At 48.6% G+C, this 20177-nt stretch overlaps 9 protein-coding genes across 9 annotated transcripts; 4 read left to right on the top strand and 5 right to left on the bottom strand.

Annotated features, from left to right (window-relative positions):
* Positions 1 to 98: 98 nt before the first annotated feature.
* Positions 99 to 1284, top strand: BT62DRAFT_254068 (uncharacterized protein). The gene is made up of 4 exons (XM_043180251.1): positions 99 to 402; positions 454 to 760; positions 808 to 1226; positions 1275 to 1284. The coding sequence occupies exons 2-3, from the start codon at positions 575 to 577 to the stop codon at positions 1183 to 1185; spliced, it is 564 nt and encodes a 187-aa protein (XP_043037647.1). The 5' UTR covers positions 99 to 402; positions 454 to 574; the 3' UTR covers positions 1186 to 1226; positions 1275 to 1284.
* A 1513-nt stretch (positions 1285 to 2797) lies between these two features.
* BT62DRAFT_900581 (uncharacterized protein) lies at positions 2798 to 4236 on the bottom strand (the record flags this gene model as incomplete). The annotated part of the gene is made up of 7 exons (XM_043183424.1): positions 2798 to 2911; positions 2964 to 3084; positions 3141 to 3191; positions 3230 to 3249; positions 3298 to 3439; positions 3491 to 3621; positions 3670 to 4236. The coding sequence occupies 7 exons, from the start codon at positions 4234 to 4236 to the stop codon at positions 2798 to 2800; spliced, it is 1146 nt and encodes a 381-aa protein (XP_043037648.1).
* Positions 4237 to 6267: 2031 nt separating this feature from the next.
* On the top strand, positions 6268 to 8912 carry BT62DRAFT_981774 (MFS general substrate transporter; the record flags this gene model as incomplete). The annotated part of the gene is made up of 12 exons (XM_043189629.1): positions 6268 to 6386; positions 6428 to 6481; positions 6555 to 6592; positions 6662 to 6763; positions 6816 to 6907; positions 6975 to 7379; positions 7428 to 7505; positions 7585 to 7798; positions 7846 to 7923; positions 7979 to 8060; positions 8120 to 8231; positions 8766 to 8912. 12 exons carry the CDS (start codon positions 6268 to 6270, stop codon positions 8910 to 8912), a joined length of 1521 nt encoding a protein of 506 aa, XP_043037649.1.
* Positions 8913 to 10212: 1300 nt separating this feature from the next.
* Positions 10213 to 12794, top strand: BT62DRAFT_254432 (alpha/beta-hydrolase). Its single transcript, XM_043180252.1, has 6 exons — positions 10213 to 10230; positions 10282 to 10358; positions 10409 to 10935; positions 10988 to 11215; positions 11269 to 12093; positions 12147 to 12794. The coding sequence occupies exons 3-6, from the start codon at positions 10704 to 10706 to the stop codon at positions 12569 to 12571; spliced, it is 1710 nt and encodes a 569-aa protein (XP_043037650.1). The 5' UTR covers positions 10213 to 10230; positions 10282 to 10358; positions 10409 to 10703; the 3' UTR covers positions 12572 to 12794.
* A 272-nt stretch (positions 12795 to 13066) lies between these two features.
* Positions 13067 to 14334, top strand: BT62DRAFT_1008358 (uncharacterized protein; the record flags this gene model as incomplete). The annotated part of the gene is made up of 2 exons (XM_043177436.1): positions 13067 to 13855; positions 13921 to 14334. 2 exons carry the CDS (start codon positions 13067 to 13069, stop codon positions 14332 to 14334), a joined length of 1203 nt encoding a protein of 400 aa, XP_043037651.1.
* Positions 14335 to 14536: 202 nt separating this feature from the next.
* BT62DRAFT_900861 (uncharacterized protein) lies at positions 14537 to 15076 on the bottom strand (the record flags this gene model as incomplete). Its single annotated transcript, XM_043183436.1, has 2 exons — positions 14537 to 14879; positions 14949 to 15076. 2 exons carry the CDS (start codon positions 15074 to 15076, stop codon positions 14537 to 14539), a joined length of 471 nt encoding a protein of 156 aa, XP_043037652.1.
* A 1529-nt stretch (positions 15077 to 16605) lies between these two features.
* On the bottom strand, positions 16606 to 17115 carry BT62DRAFT_254567 (uncharacterized protein). The gene has a single exon (XM_043180253.1). It carries the CDS (start codon positions 16908 to 16910, stop codon positions 16644 to 16646), a length of 267 nt encoding a protein of 88 aa, XP_043037653.1. The 5' UTR covers positions 16911 to 17115; the 3' UTR covers positions 16606 to 16643.
* Positions 16962 to 17874, bottom strand: BT62DRAFT_254601 (uncharacterized protein). Its single transcript, XM_043180254.1, has 2 exons — positions 17662 to 17874; positions 16962 to 17601 (listed from the first exon to the last, which is right to left on the bottom strand). Coding segments are annotated over exons 1-2 (543 nt in total). The 5' UTR covers positions 17664 to 17874; the 3' UTR covers positions 16962 to 17060.
* Positions 17376 to 19906, bottom strand: BT62DRAFT_952576 (diacylglycerol acyltransferase). Its single transcript, XM_043188240.1, has 15 exons — positions 19546 to 19906; positions 19378 to 19482; positions 19161 to 19307; positions 19092 to 19101; positions 18986 to 19037; positions 18912 to 18924; positions 18832 to 18860; positions 18532 to 18772; positions 18442 to 18474; positions 18352 to 18391; positions 18178 to 18292; positions 18082 to 18126; positions 17934 to 18024; positions 17662 to 17874; positions 17376 to 17601 (listed from the first exon to the last, which is right to left on the bottom strand). The coding sequence occupies exons 1-14, from the start codon at positions 19641 to 19643 to the stop codon at positions 17808 to 17810; spliced, it is 1086 nt and encodes a 361-aa protein (XP_043037655.1). The 5' UTR covers positions 19644 to 19906; the 3' UTR covers positions 17376 to 17601; positions 17662 to 17807.
* Positions 19907 to 20177: the final 271 nt, after the last annotated feature.

The following is a 20177-nucleotide window of genomic DNA, read 5'->3' on the forward strand; positions in this document are numbered from 1 at the left end:
CCTGTTTATCTCTGTCAAGCCGCAGTTATGGAAATGTACGGATTCTATAAGTCGTGAGTTTCTCCTGCTCACCACGTTGCAGGAAGATTTTGTCAAACAGTGAAGCCCTACTTCCACTCAAAATGATGGAATTCCTGCTCGTCCGGCTTGTTCCCCTGTACAAACGGCGCAGTCCACAAAGAGTCTCTACTAGCGATTCCCACAGAGGTCGGCCTTCTTGAGATGCGACGGGCGAATCACTACGTCTTTGATAACACACCTTTTACCGTCCATCTTGAACAAACCCATTGGGGTTTCACGATGTTCCGCCGTCTAAGAGGCTTTGGCAAGAGCCTATTGGTTGACACGCTCAAATGTCATCACGGGATAGCGTTTGCGGACTCCCTAGAGGAAACATTTGAGGTTTGTAAGTTTCATGTGCATCGATTGACTTCGATACTGATATTAAGACAGGGATTGCACAACGGGAACAAGGATGTTCACAAGATGGTTCCTCTTTCTAGATGGTTCGTTCTGAGATTCAATCTGTCACCGTTGACCGGCCACGGCGATTCTGCAGTCCAGTCATTCTATAATGATCTTCTCGTTGGACTCAGCAGTTCTGGTGGTTGCAAGCTTTCGTGCAATTCTCCCGCATATACTTCGATACCAGGTTGGACGTGCTCCGGAAGGCTGCATGCAAATAATTTCTGCTGACAGCTTCCCCTGGACGGCGATACAGGAAATTAGCAGGAGCTTGAAGCCATCTCCTTGTCAATGGGTAATTTATCATGATCTTCCCGTATCCTAGCTAACGCTTCAGAGCAGGTTTACGTTCTTCTTGACCTGGAAGATGACTACGGCATAAATTACTACCTCCAGCACCACGTAAAAGATGATATCCTTTGGCAAAGAACACCACTTGGTTTGGCGATGGAACATTTTTGGAGTTTGATCAAGCTAAACCAAGAAGAAGGCTTTACTGACGGTGTTTTCGTAATGGGAGTCATGCCTGTAGCAACAACCGATGGAATCATCCTGGGCAACATCTCTTTCCATCCCGAGTTTTGCTGGCTTTGTGGGCCAAGCAACCCAGTTGTTTCCGTCGCTATGGATAAGATGGGTTTTGAAAGCAATAGTTTACTAAAGACGTTTGGCGAAGTGTACACCGATGGATATCACTGTTCACTCAGTATACTCAGGTGACGCCGGCCTTCAATACCGGCACTTGCTTGGCTGCCATACAAGTACGTGTAGCCTTAGGTCTAAAAATCTGCACTGAATTTGCAAGCAAGAACTTCGACATAATCGCATGATCGCTTTTCAAGGTGTCAGAATTCCGGAGAACTCTTAAGCTATCTTATAGCTTGATCGCTTCCGATAGTAATATCGTTAACCAGCTGGTTGATGCAACTGGTACTCAAGGCGACGGTTTTACAACCATAGAAAATGAGAATATTTATTTTCGCTACGTATCGCTGTTTGACCTCGGGGTAGGGCCAAAATTACCTCGAGTCTTATCGTTATTTCTCAATCTTCCTTCTAGCGTGGCTAACATCAGGTCCTTCTCAAACTCCTTGCGTATAATGGAGTGCTCTCTTTTGACCCTCAAGAGCCGACAAAGTTTCTCAGAATACCCACTCATACTGTGGCAAGACAAGTAGTTGCGAGTATTATGAAGTGGGGAGGCCTATGTGACAACTGAGCTCACACATGCCTTATGAGCACTAGACGATCCCATGAATATTATCCGAGTTCTAGACATGTATCACCGTGCTCAAGCGTGGAATCGGTCAATTTCATTATGAGAAATTGAAGAAGCATGCTGGTATACTATTTTCCTGTTCTCTTCGACAACTTTTTATGTCGTCCGAAGCGTGGATATACTGCTAGGAAGGTCAGTGGCTTGATTTAGATTGTGGGCTATTGCTTATCGTGTACAGATCGAGGACGGCAATGTTAGTTGGATCGGTCTTTATTCCCTGTTAATCCTTCACTTATATGTTCAATTTATGCAGCATCCTGAGGGTGACGCCCTCAAGGTGGATATTACGGTCGAGATGAGCACAGACCTCATCGTTCTAGAGCTAAAGAATATAGATGTGGACTTGATCTTGGATCTTTCATCGTACGGTCTGAAACATCATCCTGATAATCTCCTGGAACAGATGATATTTATTCAACAAATGCCGACCGAGAAAATCCCGCTCCTTACTTTCATAGAAGGTCATTTCCGGGAGTGTTTGGTAGTCGAACATTTTATAAAGCATGTGGTTGTGCCTCAACTACGTAGCTCCTTGGTCCATAGCGGTGATATTCAGGACTTGGTGGCAATGCGTTTGACGGAGTATGCTGTTGTCATCGTTGGCGGTGGTCAAGTTTTGGTGACGAGACTGAGGAGATATGCCAGGGCTTGGAGAGCCGGAATGACTCCCACCACGAACCCCAATACAGAAGAGACCCTCTGGTCCTCAACTTGTGCTGCAGACGGGTCGCTATGTCATCTAGTATAATTGGCATGTAATCTTAACCTTATGATATTGCTAAGTTTTACATGCCGGCGAGAAGCCAGTTTTCGGAAATGGTATTGATGATACTTGCAAAGACCTTCTAATTGAATTATTACTCCTGACATCTGGACTGTGGATTTTGTATACGAGATCTCCTCTTCCTTACCCGCAACGTGAAGATGGAGCTGCTTAAATTTGAATGAGTCCAGTGTGCATAAGTCGTGTCCTTGATTGTGAAGAATACAGAATTCGACGGGAGAAATAGGGATTATTTAAATGAATACAGATACCATAGTAATACAGTTCCCTCAAGCACTATTGACTTCCGTCGGCGGTACATCATTAGAAGAGCTGATTGGAGTTTTCGCTCCACCTTCCCGCGAACGTTGGTAATTCGATAAAATTGTTGGAAGAACTAAAGTCTGCCGAGAGACGTCATAAATTGAGCGCATACATCTCAAGGTGAGCACGTACTCGCACTACACGGCCGATGTCGCCCTTGTAAGGCATTTCGCAAGGTGGTACCGGCGGCATGCAGAAGGGCCATGTTGTCCCCCATTCAAATATCAGTAGTAAGATGCCAAAATATTGACGGCTGACGGATAGGTACTTCAGACGGGCAAGCTATGAAGCGACAATAGTCGTACGCACCCTTTAGTAAATGTCTCCTTCCATGTTTCGGGGCCTGAAGCTTCGTTGGTGCTGAATGCGGTGTAAGTCAATGGGTAAAACACAGAGACGTCAGTGCATACATAAAAAACTACGCAGGGGTTGTCAGCGTGTCTTAAATGTAAGAGATCGAGCATACCTGCTCAGTGTCGATATCTTGGCACCATTCAATACGTTCGTAGGAGCCCCAATTCCTTCCCCATGGCGTGTTACTCAGCTTATTCACATGGATTGGGAGATTAATATTCGCTGACGGCATCCATGAGTCCGAAGTTGGGTAACTGCAGAGCGTTCAGCAGAGTCCAGACATTGAATAGAACTTAGAGGCGAACCTAAATACAGTATGGAGAGCATAACCCGCATATCGAGCATATTTATCTTCAAGGCCGAGCACAATCAACCCCCGAATGGTGTCATCGAGAGATACGACGCCGTCACCGTTTGTATCGAAGAATGTTGGTGTCTACGAAGAGGTTTAGCGTGACGCCGAAAATACTTCTCACGTACTCACAACACCACTCTTGTTCATTGCTTGGACAGTCCAAGTCCCGACTTGCTTGACAGCGGCGAGAGGCAATCCATTGACCTTCTCCAAACCCTCATTAATGAATTGCAATCCATCGATAGCCTTCAACCCGCTCGCGATGGGTTCGAAGACCCTCCCACTCGTGTTAGCTGCGAGAACAATGACACCATCCACCGCCGTCCCGGCAAGATCTGCGGTACCAGTAACAACGTTCGCTGTGACATTGAGACCCGTCTCAGCTACTTGCCGACCGATCGAGAAGCCAGTGGAGCTGGCGTTTTGTATGAGTTCTGCACTGTACTTGCTAGCGTCGACAGCGGGGTTGACGATTGTAGAGGCGCCCGAAGTGAAGAAATTCCCTACAGTGAAGAGCCTAGAGGTGATGCTACCGCCAATTCCTGGTGCTTGGGAAGTTTGGCTAGTAGAATCCGCAGCAGCTCCTCCTTCGCCTTCTTCAGTGATTTCAACAGATGTTTGAGGCTTCCCTTCAGGTGGAGTAGGAGCTACAGGAGGCGGAGTGAGAACAGGAGGCTCGGGGTCATCCGGGGCCATAGTAGGATTATCCTCTAGCTGAGGTTTATTTGAATTGATGGCGCCAGTAGCTGTGGTCGCGACATCCGACACGCGATGGGCTGTGTTCTTCAAGAAAGAGGTCATGGTTGTACGCAGAAAAGTAGTTAGTTTTATATGCACCTGACTGAATGTTGTGGAGACCCTTGGCGTCATTGGGGGCGCGCAGATACAATATTGCCACCATGACGAAATCCACGTGATATCTTCAAATGGGATAGACTTTGAAGGAACATAGGCCTCTCGATCAGCGTTCTCGTCGTCTGTTCAACGTGGATGCATCGGGGGGGAGGGCCAGTGTAAGCCTCATATTAAGTGGCAGGTGCCAGGAGAACTGGTAAGAGTTCGAGATGCATTGAGGGTAGCCTGAATGCTGTTACCTTGAACTTCGTAGTAGTGACATGCCCGATGTATATCAAGCTGAATGAACACGCCGGAGATATAGTAGAATCTAGGCCATCCAGCATTATGGTTGGGACACGAAGCGTACCCTGGTCCTGCCGCTTGTGAGAGTCAGAGGGTATAGTCAAGGTCAGAAACTGTAAATCTCTACCTTACGCGTACAACAATTTATTTGGCTCCGATGACATGAATATCCGAAAGTATGCGTACGCACTGCCTGACAGACTTTTTAACAGTAACGTCGTGCAGGAGCCATGGTAATGCATGTACGTGAAAGCGAGGCAGCAACTTGAATCAGCTCGACAAGTGTTGTCCCTTGACTCCCGAAAAGGTACATACGGCTCAGGGGAGAACCAGAAGAAAAAGAATGCTACTTCTCTGACATGTATCTTTTTCTTTCCAGGATGTTGATGAGGCCTGACATCGTTTAGGGTCGGTGACCGTACATTTTGACGCGAAATGCGTAATATACAAGATCCTGCTTTTAGATCGTAAGCTTTATTGGGTGCATATGTTCGTCCATAATTCAAAGGGAACTGTCAGTCCTTCAAGCGTCGATATCTGTCGTGTACCTAAGTACAAGGTGGTAGAGAAGAAATTTGCGTCACGGCATTATTTTCCCACGCCTTGACATGAACACGGATATTTGCCTTCCTTAGCCTCGAATCATGCTACTCCTCTGCAAGTCTGTAATGCATTACGTCTATCTCTGGTTCCGGTCCCAGTTCTGTTCTGAATTCTGTATCCAGTCCTTGATCCGAATGGTCTTTTCTGCAATGATGGTTGTCCTCGGTTATCCTCTGCTTATTGCCACAGGTGGTTCTTGGGCTGTTCATGTGCGACTGCCGTACGGTTGAAACCCTCTCGTTCGGTCATAAATTATGATACCCATTTCAACCAAGGCAAGGTTCAAACCATATGGAGGCTAGGAAATGACTTTTCGGGTTCGGGGTTGATGGCAGTCCTTAAAGGTTTACTCACACGGTGCCATCTTAGTTCAGTGAACAGATGCTGGTATGTGAACGTTCTCTCACGTACGCAGGGTGTAATCATACGCGCTTGCTATAATGAATACCCGGCATTCATCAACAGCACTAGTTCCTGGGCATAGACTTGTCATTTTAGGGCTGCTGACTGCCTTGCAGCGTATCGCTTCAAGCTTGTTTTCACTGTTATGTGGTGTTAAAGAGAGTGAGAAGCCACGGGAGGACCTTGGCACTCAATCCTTGCTTCCTTTGAAGTTAGTAGGCTATGCGATTGACCCACTTACCATCCGATCCTGAAGACTCTTGTGTCTTTGCCTGTGATTTGTGTTCATCCAAAGCAGACTACAATGAAGGAACCTACGGATCTGTTTCACGGAGAAGCTCTTTAAAGCTATACCCGCCCAATTGCCGTTTATACGTTAGAAGGGCGGATATCTTTCCGACAAGCAAAACGCTATAGTAAACTGCAGGCGATCTGATTAACACCATCGCATTCCATAACATTTGATTGGACGATGCATACAAACGTGCACACACTGCTGTACTAGGATCTAAGCATATTCTGTAGTCGGATTGGCCGAGATTATAGGGTAGTTGACTCACAGCTCGCTTTTCCCATCATACCATGGCTTCAGAGAAGGCTTCCAGCGATGAGGGACATGCCCCTGCTATCGCTCGGTCTGCATACATCCTCGATGAGCGTCGACGTACTGCTCTGGCGGAGGTCGACACTGCCAAGTCCTCGTGAGTGTATGGACTAGTTTCCAAAGCTCAAAAGTTCGCAGATGGTTTCATGTGAAGATCTGCCTTCTTGCCGGGGCTAGTTTCTTCACCGATGCGTACGTCTGAAGCAGCAGTGATTTTTAATGTACAATTTACCCCCCTCGCTGCTTCAGGTATTTTTGCTATAAGCATCGACGCAACTATGATTGGGTACGTCTACGGTCACAGTGAGTGGGCTGTTGGCTCGGTTTTTTTTTCTCCTTGTTGCTTATCCTCGTTACAGACCAAGCGCTTAGCAAATCAAGATCTTGGCCACAAAGTCGCTACTCCGGTTGGTACTTTCGTTGGTCAGCTCCTCTTCGGTTGGCTCGCCGACATCGTTGGACGCAAGCGCATGTGTAAGTACCCGATTCCCATACTTTTATCAGCATCATCCACTTACTGTCGTAGACGGTGTCGAGTTGATCCTCATGATAATAGCTACGTTTGGACAGACGGTCTCAGGAAGCGGTCATGCAGTAAATATCATTGGCGTTCTTATTGTATAGCGTTTCTTGGTATGCCAATCCTTTCTCTCGCCACAACCAATTTACCAGCATCGACAATCAGATAGGTGTTGGGATTGGAGGTGGTTACCCTCTGAGCGCGATCATTTCCTCAGAGTTTCGCCTCTACCAAAATTGGGGGACGTATGATGAACGCAGTTTTTGCATTTCAAGGCAGGGGTTACTTTGGTATATGCTCAACAGCTTTTCGGATACTCAAAAGACTTGCGCATCTTCTCTAGCCGCGGTTTTGGTTTCTTTAATTGTCACCGTCGTCTATAAACACTCCATTCTTCACGACACGCCTCCAAACTACAACCACGTCGACTACCTGTGGCATCTTCTCATCGGGATTGGTTGTGTTCCTGGTGTCATCGCCCTATACTTCCGTCTGACTATCCCAGAGACACCGCGCTTCACCATGGACGTAGAACGCAACATCCAGCAAGCCTCCGCCGACATTTCCAACGTCCTCGCCTCCGAAAAGTCTTCCAAAAACACAGATGCCATCATCTAGCGCACTGACGCCCCCAAGGCCACCTGGTCAGACTTCACTACATACTTTATCCAATGGAAAAATGCCAAATCCTCATCGGTACTGCTTATTCCTGGTTTGCTCTGGACGTGAATACCAATAGAGACAGTAAACACGGAAAATCTGACTGCATTTTTAGATTGCTTTCTACGGCCTTGGACTAAATTCTACTATCATCCTTGAGGTTGTAGGTTTCGGAACGCCTCTGACAAGTGATTCGCAAAAGGTCTACGATAACCTGAAGAATGGTAACCTGATCCCATCGGCTGCCGGCCTCATCCCTGGGTATTGGGTTTGTTTCCTCTTTATCGATTCATGGGGCCGCAAGCCTATCCAGCTGATGGGGCTTCATCGTGCTCGCGATCCTTTGACACCCTCAACGAGACCGAGTCTTCCAGAGACGCCTTCGTGTTCCTCTACTGCCTCGCCGACTTCTTCCAGAACTTTGGGCCAAACATAACCACATTCATCGTCCCTGGTGAAGCGCTCCCGACTCGGTATCGGTCGACTGCGCATGGAATATCTGCTGCGAGCGGGAAACGGAGCGATCATTGCCCAAGTAGGGTTCTCTCGGTTGAAGGATATCGGTGGGCCTAACAACTTTGTGAAGCACATGTAGGTTATCTTTGTTGAGCGCCCAGGGGTCATACCTGAGTTAACGGGCTATCCTTTAGCCTGGAAACATTCGCGCTGTTCATGCTGGCGGGGATCTTCTCGACCCTGCTCATTCCCGAGACAAAGAATAAAACACTTGAAGAGCTATCGAATGAAGAACAGGAAGGCTTCGTTCGTGTTAAGTCTCTCCTTACTCTCGGACCCTTGTTCTTGGTGACAGCCTCCTAGGTGCTGGTCGTCTTGAGGTCGGCAATGATGGTTTGGTAAAAACGGTGTCATAAGGAAGCGGTGCGATTTTAGTGTATGAGTATCCACTTTGTTACGATCATGACTGACGTTCTGGCGTGTGTATCTCGAGCTGTTCAATGAAACTTGTATTCGCACGGATGAAGGAAAAGACCCCAAGCTCAGTGACCCTGTGATTCAATTTGGTGGCGGGTTGATGCACTTCAGCTGATTGCGGTCGTTAAGCGCCTTCAGTTTTCCCAACATTTCAAGTTTAATGTTTGTCATTTCTCGTCCTTCAGGCCATAACTATACTGAAATTTGTCGCCTTTACTTCATAGCGTGTACGAGAATTAACGTATCTATGTTTGTAGGTCCTCGCTGAGTCGACGGGGACCTGCATCCGGCGGAACCTCAAATTTGATAACGAGCGATACCTTTTGCTTTCCCCCTCCCACTGTCTTGGTATTCTCTTTCCAGATATCTCTTCACAGCCCTGCACACCCATCTTCAAATTATCGACGACAAGAAACATCACCGCTTTATTACGACGAACCAGAGCCTGGGGTGAACCAGTGGTTCACCCTGGGCTCCGACGCCGTCGAACGATTTCAAAGCTCACGATAATGGAAACCTTCGAAGATCCACCTACCACTGTTCCTGAATAAACCAACAGCAGAACTATCTGATGTCCGCACCGGAACCACCGACGTCAGTATGCTTGCAACGCCCATGCGCTTTAAGTTCCGTTTAACTAAACTAGGACTTCATTTAGGTACTGTAACTCAGCAACGGAGACTGATGGTGATCGTCGTCGTTGTCGCTTTTAGAACCCGGATTAAGGAGTGACCATATGTAGGTGAGGAGAGCTTCAGGCAAGCATGTCGTTACGCAGCAGAGGCGGATTCAAGTTATGTGCGCGACATCGGTAAGCGAGGCCGAATTGGTTTTCAGAGCCTCGCATGGGTTCATACACCGGACTGAATTGGGTTCCGGGGACACTTTCAGCCTAGCACTGACGGCCCTAGACGCGCCACAATTATCGAGATTCCCTCGAACCTTTGAATTTCCCCCGCATGCATCATAATAATGGGTGACATCGGGGTTCCTGTGGTGCTGTCCTGACTTTTTTGCTCCTCATAAATGGTTCATCAGGCTTATCTTCTATGTCTGGGACTCACGCTCTGTCAGCGATACATCATGGATCAAGAAAACAATGACTTCTCGTCTGGAATGGAGCAAATTCAGGTCGTCTGACCATTTTCATGGCGAGTCTGGATCCGCCGATAGGGACTTTGGGATTTGATTCGTCCCGAGTGTGCACGAAACCTGGCCTAGGGATTATTACCGCCGAGTCTGCGTCAAGTGGGTCTGTCAAACAGCATAAATGTAGGCTATGGCTTCCAAAACAGGGGAAGGAAGGGTATTCTGGGTGCGCGACTATTTGTAGACGGCGAGTACGGTGCTTGTAGGTATCTTTTATTCTTTTGTTGCTATCTATGCATTACCATTGCAGGGCAGATACCGTATGAAAAAGAATCCAGTCTCAGCAAACTACACTTATTTACGGAGCCTGGGAGAGAGGCAAGAAAAGAACGCGGAAAGTTTGAGTTTGCTCTATAAAGACCGTTCCTTCCACTCGTTCCTGAACGCTTAAATATCCCTCGTTGATTGGTTTTGCTAAAACCTGCGGTGTTACAAGGTTTTAACTCGGCTGGTCGCACTCAATCATAGCGATCTATTGCGTGGACTCCACTGGTGCTTCGTCACCAAATAAATATGATGATGATGATGATGGGAGAGTTCTCACCGTACTACGGCAGATTCTTCGCCGATAAACTGGTTTTTTAGGTTGGAGTCTAGGTCCAACTGGCCTCTGGCAGTAGCTTACGGGTCTTGAGAATCATGACTTGAAAAGGGAAGACCATTTTTTTCGGAGCATGAAGTACACAGACTGATCCCCCCCGCAAAGGACTGTACTGAGACACGCTTGCAGGTACAATATAGGCTATCACTGGCAGAATCAGTCATAAGACATCCCAAATAAGATTGCGCCAAATCGACTTGACTAAAGTAGGTGCGCTTTTACGACCTCCGAGATACTAAGTATATATAACACCCAGATTCATCAAAAATCAATATTAATCGCGTCGCGGCCGGGTGTCGCCTTGTCGGGCCGGACAGTAAAAAAAAAAAATAATAAATACTACCAGACAAGATGATGATGAAAGTAAACTTATGAATCTTTTCCTTGTCATTTTTTTTCGCATCCAGGTCAACTTGGTGAACGGCCAGCCGCCAGCAGGACCGGTTGAAGCGACAGGCAAGTGGTTCGGTCGAGGCTATTAATTACATCAGCATCCGTCGTGGCATCCAGATCGCTCAACTGTCTTTCCTCTTTCCCCAACCATCACGGTGATGAGCAGCGTTTTCGTTCCAGTTCGCGTCGTTTCTCTCCTTAAAAGTCTTGTCAACGTTATTTCCACTATATCTATCTCAAATCAGTATTTGCTGAAACAAAGGGCCACAGCAGAGGACCAGGAGCCGCAAGAACCACCAGCGTCATGGGTGTCGTTGGACTGGGAATGGTGGAAGAGTGGTGACCGGTGGTACTGGAATTTAGGGAGGCCAGAGACGGGTATTCTTCACTGTGCGTCAAATGCTTAGCTTAAACCATTATGTTTGCTAAGGTTTTCGTGCAGCTAGAGCCTTTCAGTGGTCATGGAATTCTTTCACTTTGCCTTTGCTGCCGGAACTACGGACCAACCAATCCTATGAACCAGCTCAGATGCCTCCGTCACGAAAATTTCCTCCGGACCCCCCACCGGAATCGGACGCGCTTTCCCGGGACACCATTCACCAGCTAATACGGAATCCAACGCTGTACAATCCCCTCAGAACTCCCCGATATCCCATTGTTCTGTGCCATGGTTCGTGTCCTTGCAGAATATGTTCCCCGATGAATTTCCATACTTTTACTCAGGTCTCTACGGTTTTGACGAACGTGGTCTATCCTCCTTTCCCAGTATGCGCATGCAGTATTGGTCAAATGTTCTTCGAATACTTCGGCGAACTGTTGGTGCAGAGGTCATAGTCACTGCTGTGCCAAGCACCGGGTCAATAGCTTCTCGCGCAGAAAGTCTAGACCGACAGCTATGCGACAAGGTTCTGGGCCGTGGCATCAACTTGCTTGCACACTCAATGGGTGGTTTAGACTGCAGACATCTTATTACGCACGTCAAGCCGTCTGAATATACGCCTCTATCGTTGACGACAGTGAGCACTCCACATCGTGGTAGTCCATTCATGGATTGGTGCGCAGAGAATATTGGCATTGGAAGATTGATACAGCGCGAAGGGGAGCGTCTTGCGAAGACCATCGAGCCTGCCGTACTGCCCGCGCCGCCAGAAGCCAGGGGCGCCAAACCGAACTCCAACCCTTTTTACTCGCTTTCTTTCTCCTCCCTCCCGTCATCCTTCACCACGCTCCTTATATCTATTCTGGATTCTCCCGCATATTCGAACCTTACTTCAACGTATCTCAATACCGTGTTCAACCCGAGTACACCAAACAGTCCTGCAGTAAAGTACTTTAGTGTCGCTGGGCGGATGCCGAACGTGAACCTCTGGCATCCATTCTGGTTACCCAAGATGGTTCTAGATGGCGTAGAAAAGAAGGAGAGAGAACGGCTGCGAGACGTCGGAGAGAACATATGCTCTCAGCTCGAAGAATGGGGCCATGATGGCTTGGTTACAGTGCAAAGTGCAAAGTGGGGGGAATTCCTGGGGGTCATGGAGGGCGTAGATCGTGAATGACTCTTTCATCTTCTCCCTTTTCGTTACTGACGCGACTTTTTTCAGATTGGGAGATCCGAGGGGCTAGAGGATTAGATATCGGCGGCGATTTTTTCAGTTCCGATGAAGGGGAAGAAGAGGGCCAGAGCAGGGACTGGGCATGGCTAGCGAAGGCATCTAGGAAGGAGAAGGCGGATTTGCGAGTGGAGTCGGAGAAAACGCTCAAGACTAAGATTACACGACAGCAGGAGAGGGATTTGGAGCGGCAGAGGGATGACGACGTTGTCAAAGCATCCACGGACAAGCTTTCGGCGGTGTTTGACTGGATTGTAGAGCAGGTACCAACTCCTTCGCCGTTGCTGAAGAAGGATTGTGGCAGCGAGGTTTTGGAGAAGAAGGAGGTAAAGATGCGGAATGATTTGGCGACCAAGAAGGATCTGGAGAGGTTTTATGTGGCGTTATCGAGGAAGATGTACGATGAGGGACTGTGAAGTGAACAAGCTGAGTAGTAATACATATCCGGCAAATTAGTGCGTAATATCATTTAATGCGCAGTGATGTATCAAGCATTCCCGAGTTATAAACCAAACTAGAGGAGACAATTATGGTGGCTATCAATGCTAGAAAAGAGAGTTGGCGGCATATATCCTAAAGTCAAGCCTATTCCTCAGGTTCAATGGTCGCTGATTGCCGATCAAGATCTTATCAAGTTGTCTTTGTTGCGCACCGTTTACGGAATCGATCATACTTAACAGTTCATTGTGCTGAGACTTTGTCTCCTCTTCCAATGGCATCCCCATGGTGGTTCCTTAGTATCCTCCCTACTTAAGGTTGTGCCACCACTTCCTGGCCTTGGAATTCGCATTGCGCAAGTCTTTCAACAATTGTATACGGCTATTGTCATCAAATATTAATGTGAGTATACTTTGTACGAGCAGCAAGACAATGCATTGACGGCACCAAAGACTTGCAAAGCTTCAAAAGAGATGCGCCGTGCGTCCAGCTCTTCGTCATCCCTCGATTCTCCCATGATGTCTGCGTCTTTCGCATCCTCTGCGACAAGCATTCACACGCCCATCGATGCATATCCGGAAGGCGATTCATCCATGACCAGCAGCAGCAGCAGCAGCACCTACTTCACAGAAAGACGGCGCTCCATTCATGATTGGCAGAAAAAAGTCAACAATTCTGGTGTAGCTGTTCCGCCTTCGCGCCCTCCGACCTCGGCTCCCACCGAGAGTGAGGACTCAATAGTGTACGAGACCGCCGTTCGCGCCCGCCGTTCTTCTCTCCTCGACAACGTTATACCTCGTTCGGTCCTCATCGATGTCAAAGATACCCTGGACGCAGACCATCACCGCCTCCACAGCAACGCACCTGCTTTCCTCTCCCACAAGGAGATCGAGAATATGATCCGTAGCGCCAATAGCCCGACGCTCAAGGCTCGATGGGAAGAGCGCTTCTTCGAAGGCGCCACCACCCTCGCATCGTCGCGTAGCCCACGACTCCTGCACACCCACGCCGCGGCGATAGCAGCCTCCCCCGATTTCATGGTCGAACAAGATATCCCCCTCCTAGCGGAGAAGTGCGTCCACCGAGCGGCACTTGGGAAATTCGACCATGCGAAAGGGAGGGAGACGCCTCAGTCTGTCGCGCCGTTCACTGTTGAGATACGTCGGAATCTAGGCGCCATGTTTGGCCCTCTGGTTGCAGAGGCGTTCCGCCTTGAAGTAGTGGAGCAGGCTATGGCCTCATTTGAGAGCTGCTGGTTGAGAGTGCGTTGTGTTCCTCCCCACTGGGAGCCTTACATCCTTAATTGTTGATCTCCATCACCTTTTAGGAGTTTCCGAGGGCGTTCGCGACGCGCAATCCTGAACCGGTGCTGTTCTCGATCGCTGGGACCTCCCTAGCCGCGTTCGTCGGTGATCTTTTAGTATTGGGGTTCCTCAGTGGGTCTAACGTCACGAGGTGTCTCGAGATCCTACTAGACTCCATGCAATATATGGAGCATCTGCAAGCCATTCATAGGATCCTTGATCGTACGGGCGGGGGTTACTGGCGAGACGAGTCAGGGCAGTTGATGCCTCTGCAACGTGTCGAGGAGTTTTTGTTTAGGTTTTTGAGCCGCGCGCAGGGTATTCCTCTTGAAGTCAGCCCTACAGGGCAGCAGTACCCTGCGTCCGTGGGAAAGAGGTGGATAAACGAGGTCGAGCAAATGGTGCGGACACGGTACACCAGAGATCTCGGGTTCTAGTAAGCCAAGATAGCTCTCGATAGTTTTGCTCAATTATGAATTATGGATTTCGATAGCCGTAGTGGTCCATATGGTAAACATGTCGAGAGTGTCTCTCTCTCTTTCAAAGCAAGGCATAACTAAATTACAGAGCAACAACACGAACTAGAAGATACCGAGAGCGGAAGCAAAAAAAAAAAAAGATGACAGCCCTTTCATCCTGTTATCGCTCCTGCTTCGGATGCTTATCCATCCATGCCTTTATACATTCGGCCTTGTCCCAGGACGCGACAGCCATCTCAGCGAACCGCCTTTTCAGCTCTAATCTCGGATTTTGGACGACGCGAAGGACCAAAGATTCCGTGGTGTACCTCTGCAGCTCGCGGACGTACGTGTCCTTGAACAAGCGTGTTTCCTGTGGGTCTCGCTTTCGCTGGCAGCCCTTGCTCTCGAACCACAAAGGATGGCAGACAAGCGTCCAGAGCGGCACAGTCATAGCCATCTCCCAATCAATGATAGCGAGGATGCGCCCTGCATTAGGACCGTCGGGCGCTATTATCATGTTCCTATTAAACGCAGGAGGGGGGGGAGGGGGATGTCAGGCTCAAAATAGCTTGATTGAAAGGCCCCCATACCATGGATTGAAGTCCATGTGGGCCAGAACGAATGGTCCCGCTGCACAGCCATCCAGTTCGTCCTCGATCACATCACGTATACGGTCCCGAAATTGGGGGAGCACACTCTGCGCCAACCGCCACTTCATATTGATGTCGTTCCGATAGCCGTATGACGTTTTGGCGAGCTCTGGCAGGCGCTCCATGAATTCGATCTCCTCCGTGAGGGCTGCCCTGAGCCACGGACCAGATACCTTCCACGGGCCACGATCATATGAGCAATTTCGTTTGCGGGCTGCGGACTCGTGTTTGCACCACGCCACGGGTCCGAGCCTGAAACAGTCGGGCGGGGCAGCGTCGTGCTTGAAGTAGATGGAACCGATGCGGTCGAATTTTAGTTGGGAGAGTTGGAGCACTATGCGAGCGTAGTCACGGATGGCGTTCAGCTTGAGGTCCAGGTGCAAGTCCTCCCAAGGCGCTCCGTTCATGTCTGATCCTTCGGTCTGATAGATCAAGTTATAAGCGCCCACAACCGGGGGGGGGGGGGGGGGGGGGCGCATGGGCGAAATCACGAAACTTACGAAAGAAATGATAGAAAATGCTTGCCCGATGGCGTTATGGCGGGTCGGGCAGTAGCCGTAAACAACTGGAACAGGAATGGTTGTCTTGAGCCTCACAAAGACCATCGTTGCGATCTAAAAATAAAATTGAAATTGTCTCCAGTATGCATCATGCCAAGGGGGACTGTGAGAAACGGGTAGATACCTCAGATTCCATGCTGATATCCGACCTCGACTTGACATCACGAGCAACCCGGGCTAGCACTTTCTCTGGCACTTGACCTTGGCGGTGGGGGGGTACGTTGAGATCCAAGAGGTAGAGCTAACAGGACAAGGGGGGAGGTGAGCATGTTGATATCAAGAGACTCATGGATAAGTCGAGACCTCGTTGTAGAAACCCCACCGATAAGGTTCTTCAGGCGTTGCACAGGTGACTCCGAAAAGACATTCAGTGATTCGAGAAAACTGTGTCGTATCTGGAATAGACGTCGGCTTCCTTCCTTTTGGAACGGGGCACTCGAGGACGAAGGGAAATTCCCAATCTGTAGCTGCCATTGCGAACCTGGGATAGGTAGGTAGGTAGGTAGGGTATTACTTGGAGCCTGAGGAATCAGAAAGATGAAGAGCAAGCACAAATCCACACCTTTAGATGTGTTCCTAACCACCGCCGCCAATGAGAAAGGCTAACCACAAGGAGATGAACGTTGAAAAGTGACGATCCGAGAGAGAGTTTTCTGCAGCAATGCTACTGGAACATGGATAGCAAGCAAACGTGGAAACAGGCTCATATTCGGGGACAATATGATAGTAAAAAAAAAAAAAGGTGGACACAGCCCAAAAAGAAACTATATTCGGGCCGCCTGGGATTCTGACAGATCCCCCAGTGCGCTGTAACCCAGGAGAGATCCGGACAAGCTAGTTCGTATACTTGTGAGCACAGAAGCAACATACCGATTGCCTAATCCGGCGAGCCGAAATCGAGATAAAAGTGACCATTCCGGCAATCCCCGTGCTGATCCCAATATGGGCATCAAACCTTCCAACTGATCTTTTCATGCGGACGGTCGAGAATGGTCACGATCTTCGGCCAATCTCTTGAACCCATCTCGAAGAATCAACGAGCATACAATCATTAGTCAATAAGGGTCATGAGGACCTACCTGTTGGCCTGAATCCCTCGGTGAACGATGCATACATCACTCAAGCCCCCGAGAGAAATGAATGTCGAGAAACCGCACCATCTGTCACACAAAGGGAATGGATTCAATTTTTTTTTTTTGTTTGCCAACGTCGGAAATTTGGCGGCTTCATTGTTACAGCGAGGCTGCGCTCGGCATTCTCCTTGTCTCCCGGTTCTGAGCGGGCTGTGAATTAGAATAAGAATACCCAACAACGTTGGAATTCGATCGGGTACTGGAAGCATTGAAAGCGTTTTTCTCTCACTCCGGTCCAGAATTCAATGCTGCATTCCCCGGGGTCCTCTTGGCATTTCATTCCCTATATACCCCCCTCGTCATAGGACAACGTCGGCCCGGCCTGCCTGGCGTGTTCTGGAAAGCGTCAACGATTAGCATTAAAGTATGCAGGTACGCGTGTGTCGTGTGTCTGTCTGCATGGAAGATGATGGCCGTGGTAAAAGATCTCCTCTCGGAGATTCACGATGGAACCGGTTGTTCCCGGAATTCTGATCCCGTTGGACAGCGAACGACGAGGGAGCGTAGTCAATAAGTGGTACGTAAAGAGAGGCGCAGAAAACGCGAAGCCATACGGACCATCGGTTCACAAGCGAGCGCCTGGTATTTCTTTCTGCATTATCCCGGTGCAGTCTGGGCCATGAATCGGATGGGTCTGGCGGAGCACTACGGAACGCCCGCTCTGCCATTGGCTTCTCACTTTTCCACCGACTCTTTCCAGAGTCTATATGCACAGAGTGACCAGATGGGCCACCAGATGCGGTGCGATGCCCGTATACTACCATTAAAATACACATCAGAGCGTGTTCGTAAAGCCAGGGTCGCAAAGACAAGTTCAAAAAGCAGCGTCGACAGTCGTGGCTTTTGAAGGGCATGTATTCTAGGACGATAAAACAGTCTAAGGTAAGAGTGTCCTTTAGCCTAGGCAACAAACAACCTGGGTCAGTATACAAATCGTAAAGTCAAGACAGAGCCACGCACATTACACGTTCCCGGTGGCATTACTGAGACTGGGGGGAACGAATCTATAAACAGTTACACGTGATGATACAGCTCCGCGATAAACGTTAGAAATCCATAAATGTACATCCACAAAATTTGAGCATAGATTATTGAGCAGCGGAGTTTCATTCGATAATGTTCAGTTCTCGTTTTCGTGCTTTCGCAAAGTCGTCCTTGTACGTATCCCAGATTCTGAGGTCCATAGGATATATTCAGGTAAGCTTCCCATAACGAGTCTACGCAAGTCATACCGTGTCAGCTCATCAATATATAGAGACTGAATGCGCCTAATCTCCTCTATATCAGGTTTATCTATCTGCTTGACGTGAATAGGTCGACCGACTAGAGAAGGGAAAGGGCTAAGGCAATGCCCACAATGGAGAAATACCCATAACTCACTGACGACGACGATTCGCCGTCTGTAGGGCATCAGACCTAGGTTATCTATAGGGGTGTTAAAAAGTTAGTATAAGCTCGAGGTAATGAACCCCTGACAATTCAACAGTCCACGTCCATGGAAGAGTGGGAAAGTGAATCCAAAGATCGACTGAAACTTCTTCTGGAGAAGGTATACTGTCGTCCCCTTTTCATTCGGCATCTGTTGGTAGATCTGATACACAACTGAGATGACTATCATGTTCTGAAAATGTAAATTTGAATGATGCCTACGTCGTTTTCACCGAAGGAGAAGACTGGCACGAGATTCGCCCTGTTGTCGTTTTACACAGTCTGGCCCCCAGATACACAAGACGCACGCACCCTTGCTGAATAGCAACTTTGATGAAACCAAGTCTAGAGAGAAATCAGATTACAGAGTGCATATGCAAAAACATCTCTTTTTAAGAATACCGTTTCCTGAGAGTGAGGTCGACGGTGCCTGGATGTGCACTCAGACTTTCGGCGGCGCCTCCGACGACGATGGTTATAGATTGTCCGGGACCGCCTGCAAGAATATTGCTGCATGATCTCTTGCATACGCTAGCTATACCGAGCCACATAATCAGGTCCCGGTAAAACGGAAGCTTGAAGTTGCTGGTGAGCGTCAGGAGGTGGGGAGTTATTCCTGGAAAAGCCTTCGAAAACCCGGTTGCTGCAGGGAAGCATTAATGGGTTAACGGTACTTGAGACGGAGCGGATGGGAAAACATGCCTTCCGTTGCAAAGGTAGCCATCGCACCCCTGGATGAAAAATGCGTCATGTTATGTACAGGGGGGTGAATGAAGACATACATTCCAATGATTCCTATGTGATTTCGGCCGACTGAGATGAAGAACACAGCACACAGCATGACATGCCAGCTTACCATGAGGATGGTACCCAAAGATATAGGTTCGGTCCGCAGGAAGATCAGCTTCCTATACAAGTACAAGAGTTGAGCGTATCGCTATTTCACATTGAAACCCAATCACCTTCATCAGCCTTTCAACACATCGACATCAGTGAATTTGATGCGTTGAGAATGAAACGCCAGCGCGCACGATATAGGGTAATAGTCGGCAAAATATCTCCACCAGACAAAATGACGAAACCATTTCTTTGGCCTTGCCCCGTAAATGGACGCTTTGTCAATGTGATGAACCCAGATGTGATAGAGGGCGAGGAAAGGCCATAATGGGGGAAAAGAGCTTGAAGAGAATCGAAGATGAAGATAAAGTTAGCCTAGCGAACGCTTCTCTCTGTAGACAAGTGGCGCACCAAAGGTAGAGAAACAGGCAGGTCATCAAGACAAAAAGGACCGACCACGACGCCACCGCCAGCATTTGAAGTCTCCGTTGCAGGGGAACCCGTGATGGTACGAAGCTGTGAATATAATAAAAATGCCATTGAATTGCAAGAAAGCTTGTCTAGAAAAAAACAGCGAACTCGACGTGGTCTTGCAGGGACTGTTTGATGGGTTCCAGCGGGGTTGCCGCGAATTCTGAGAGCCTTCCCTTGAGCGACAATGCCAGCAGAGGATCCATGACGGGCGGTCGTCCTGAATGTCTGCGGCGACCTTTGGGCCACACGGCGAAAGCTCTTGTGAAGAATGTCTCGCTGGACGTCGGCAATTGCCGGTAGCCCCTATTTTTCTCTTTTCGTAGCAGAAGCCACGACGGTTCCGGAAAATTTCTGTCTCATACACAATTGAAAGGCGAGGAAAGGCACCGAGGCGTATATAGTACTATGCCGAACAGATGTTGAGGATTACCCAAGTACATCACCTGGATATCAGGTAGGAATACGAAAATAGTCATGGTAACACTGTAAATCACTCGGTCCATCACCTCGATATTATATATTTTTCCCAGCGGGGATCTGATACGCTGGACTAAGATAGCTTGGTGCGTAGCTGCCAGACCCTTTGTAAATATGCCGTTCGGTTAGTATGGTTCATAACAAGCGCTTGTCGATTATCATCATTCGAAGGCGTTCGAATATATCGGTAAAGTCGTTCCGAGCTCCGTCGTCGTTCCTGAACCCGATATTATTGTGCCCGGCTCCAGGAGAAGAAGAAG

The sequence above is a fragment of the Guyanagaster necrorhizus genome, assembly GCF_019112545.1.
Source record: "Guyanagaster necrorhizus MCA 3950 unplaced genomic scaffold BT62scaffold_19, whole genome shotgun sequence".
Taxonomy (NCBI): domain Eukaryota; kingdom Fungi; phylum Basidiomycota; class Agaricomycetes; order Agaricales; family Physalacriaceae; genus Guyanagaster; species Guyanagaster necrorhizus.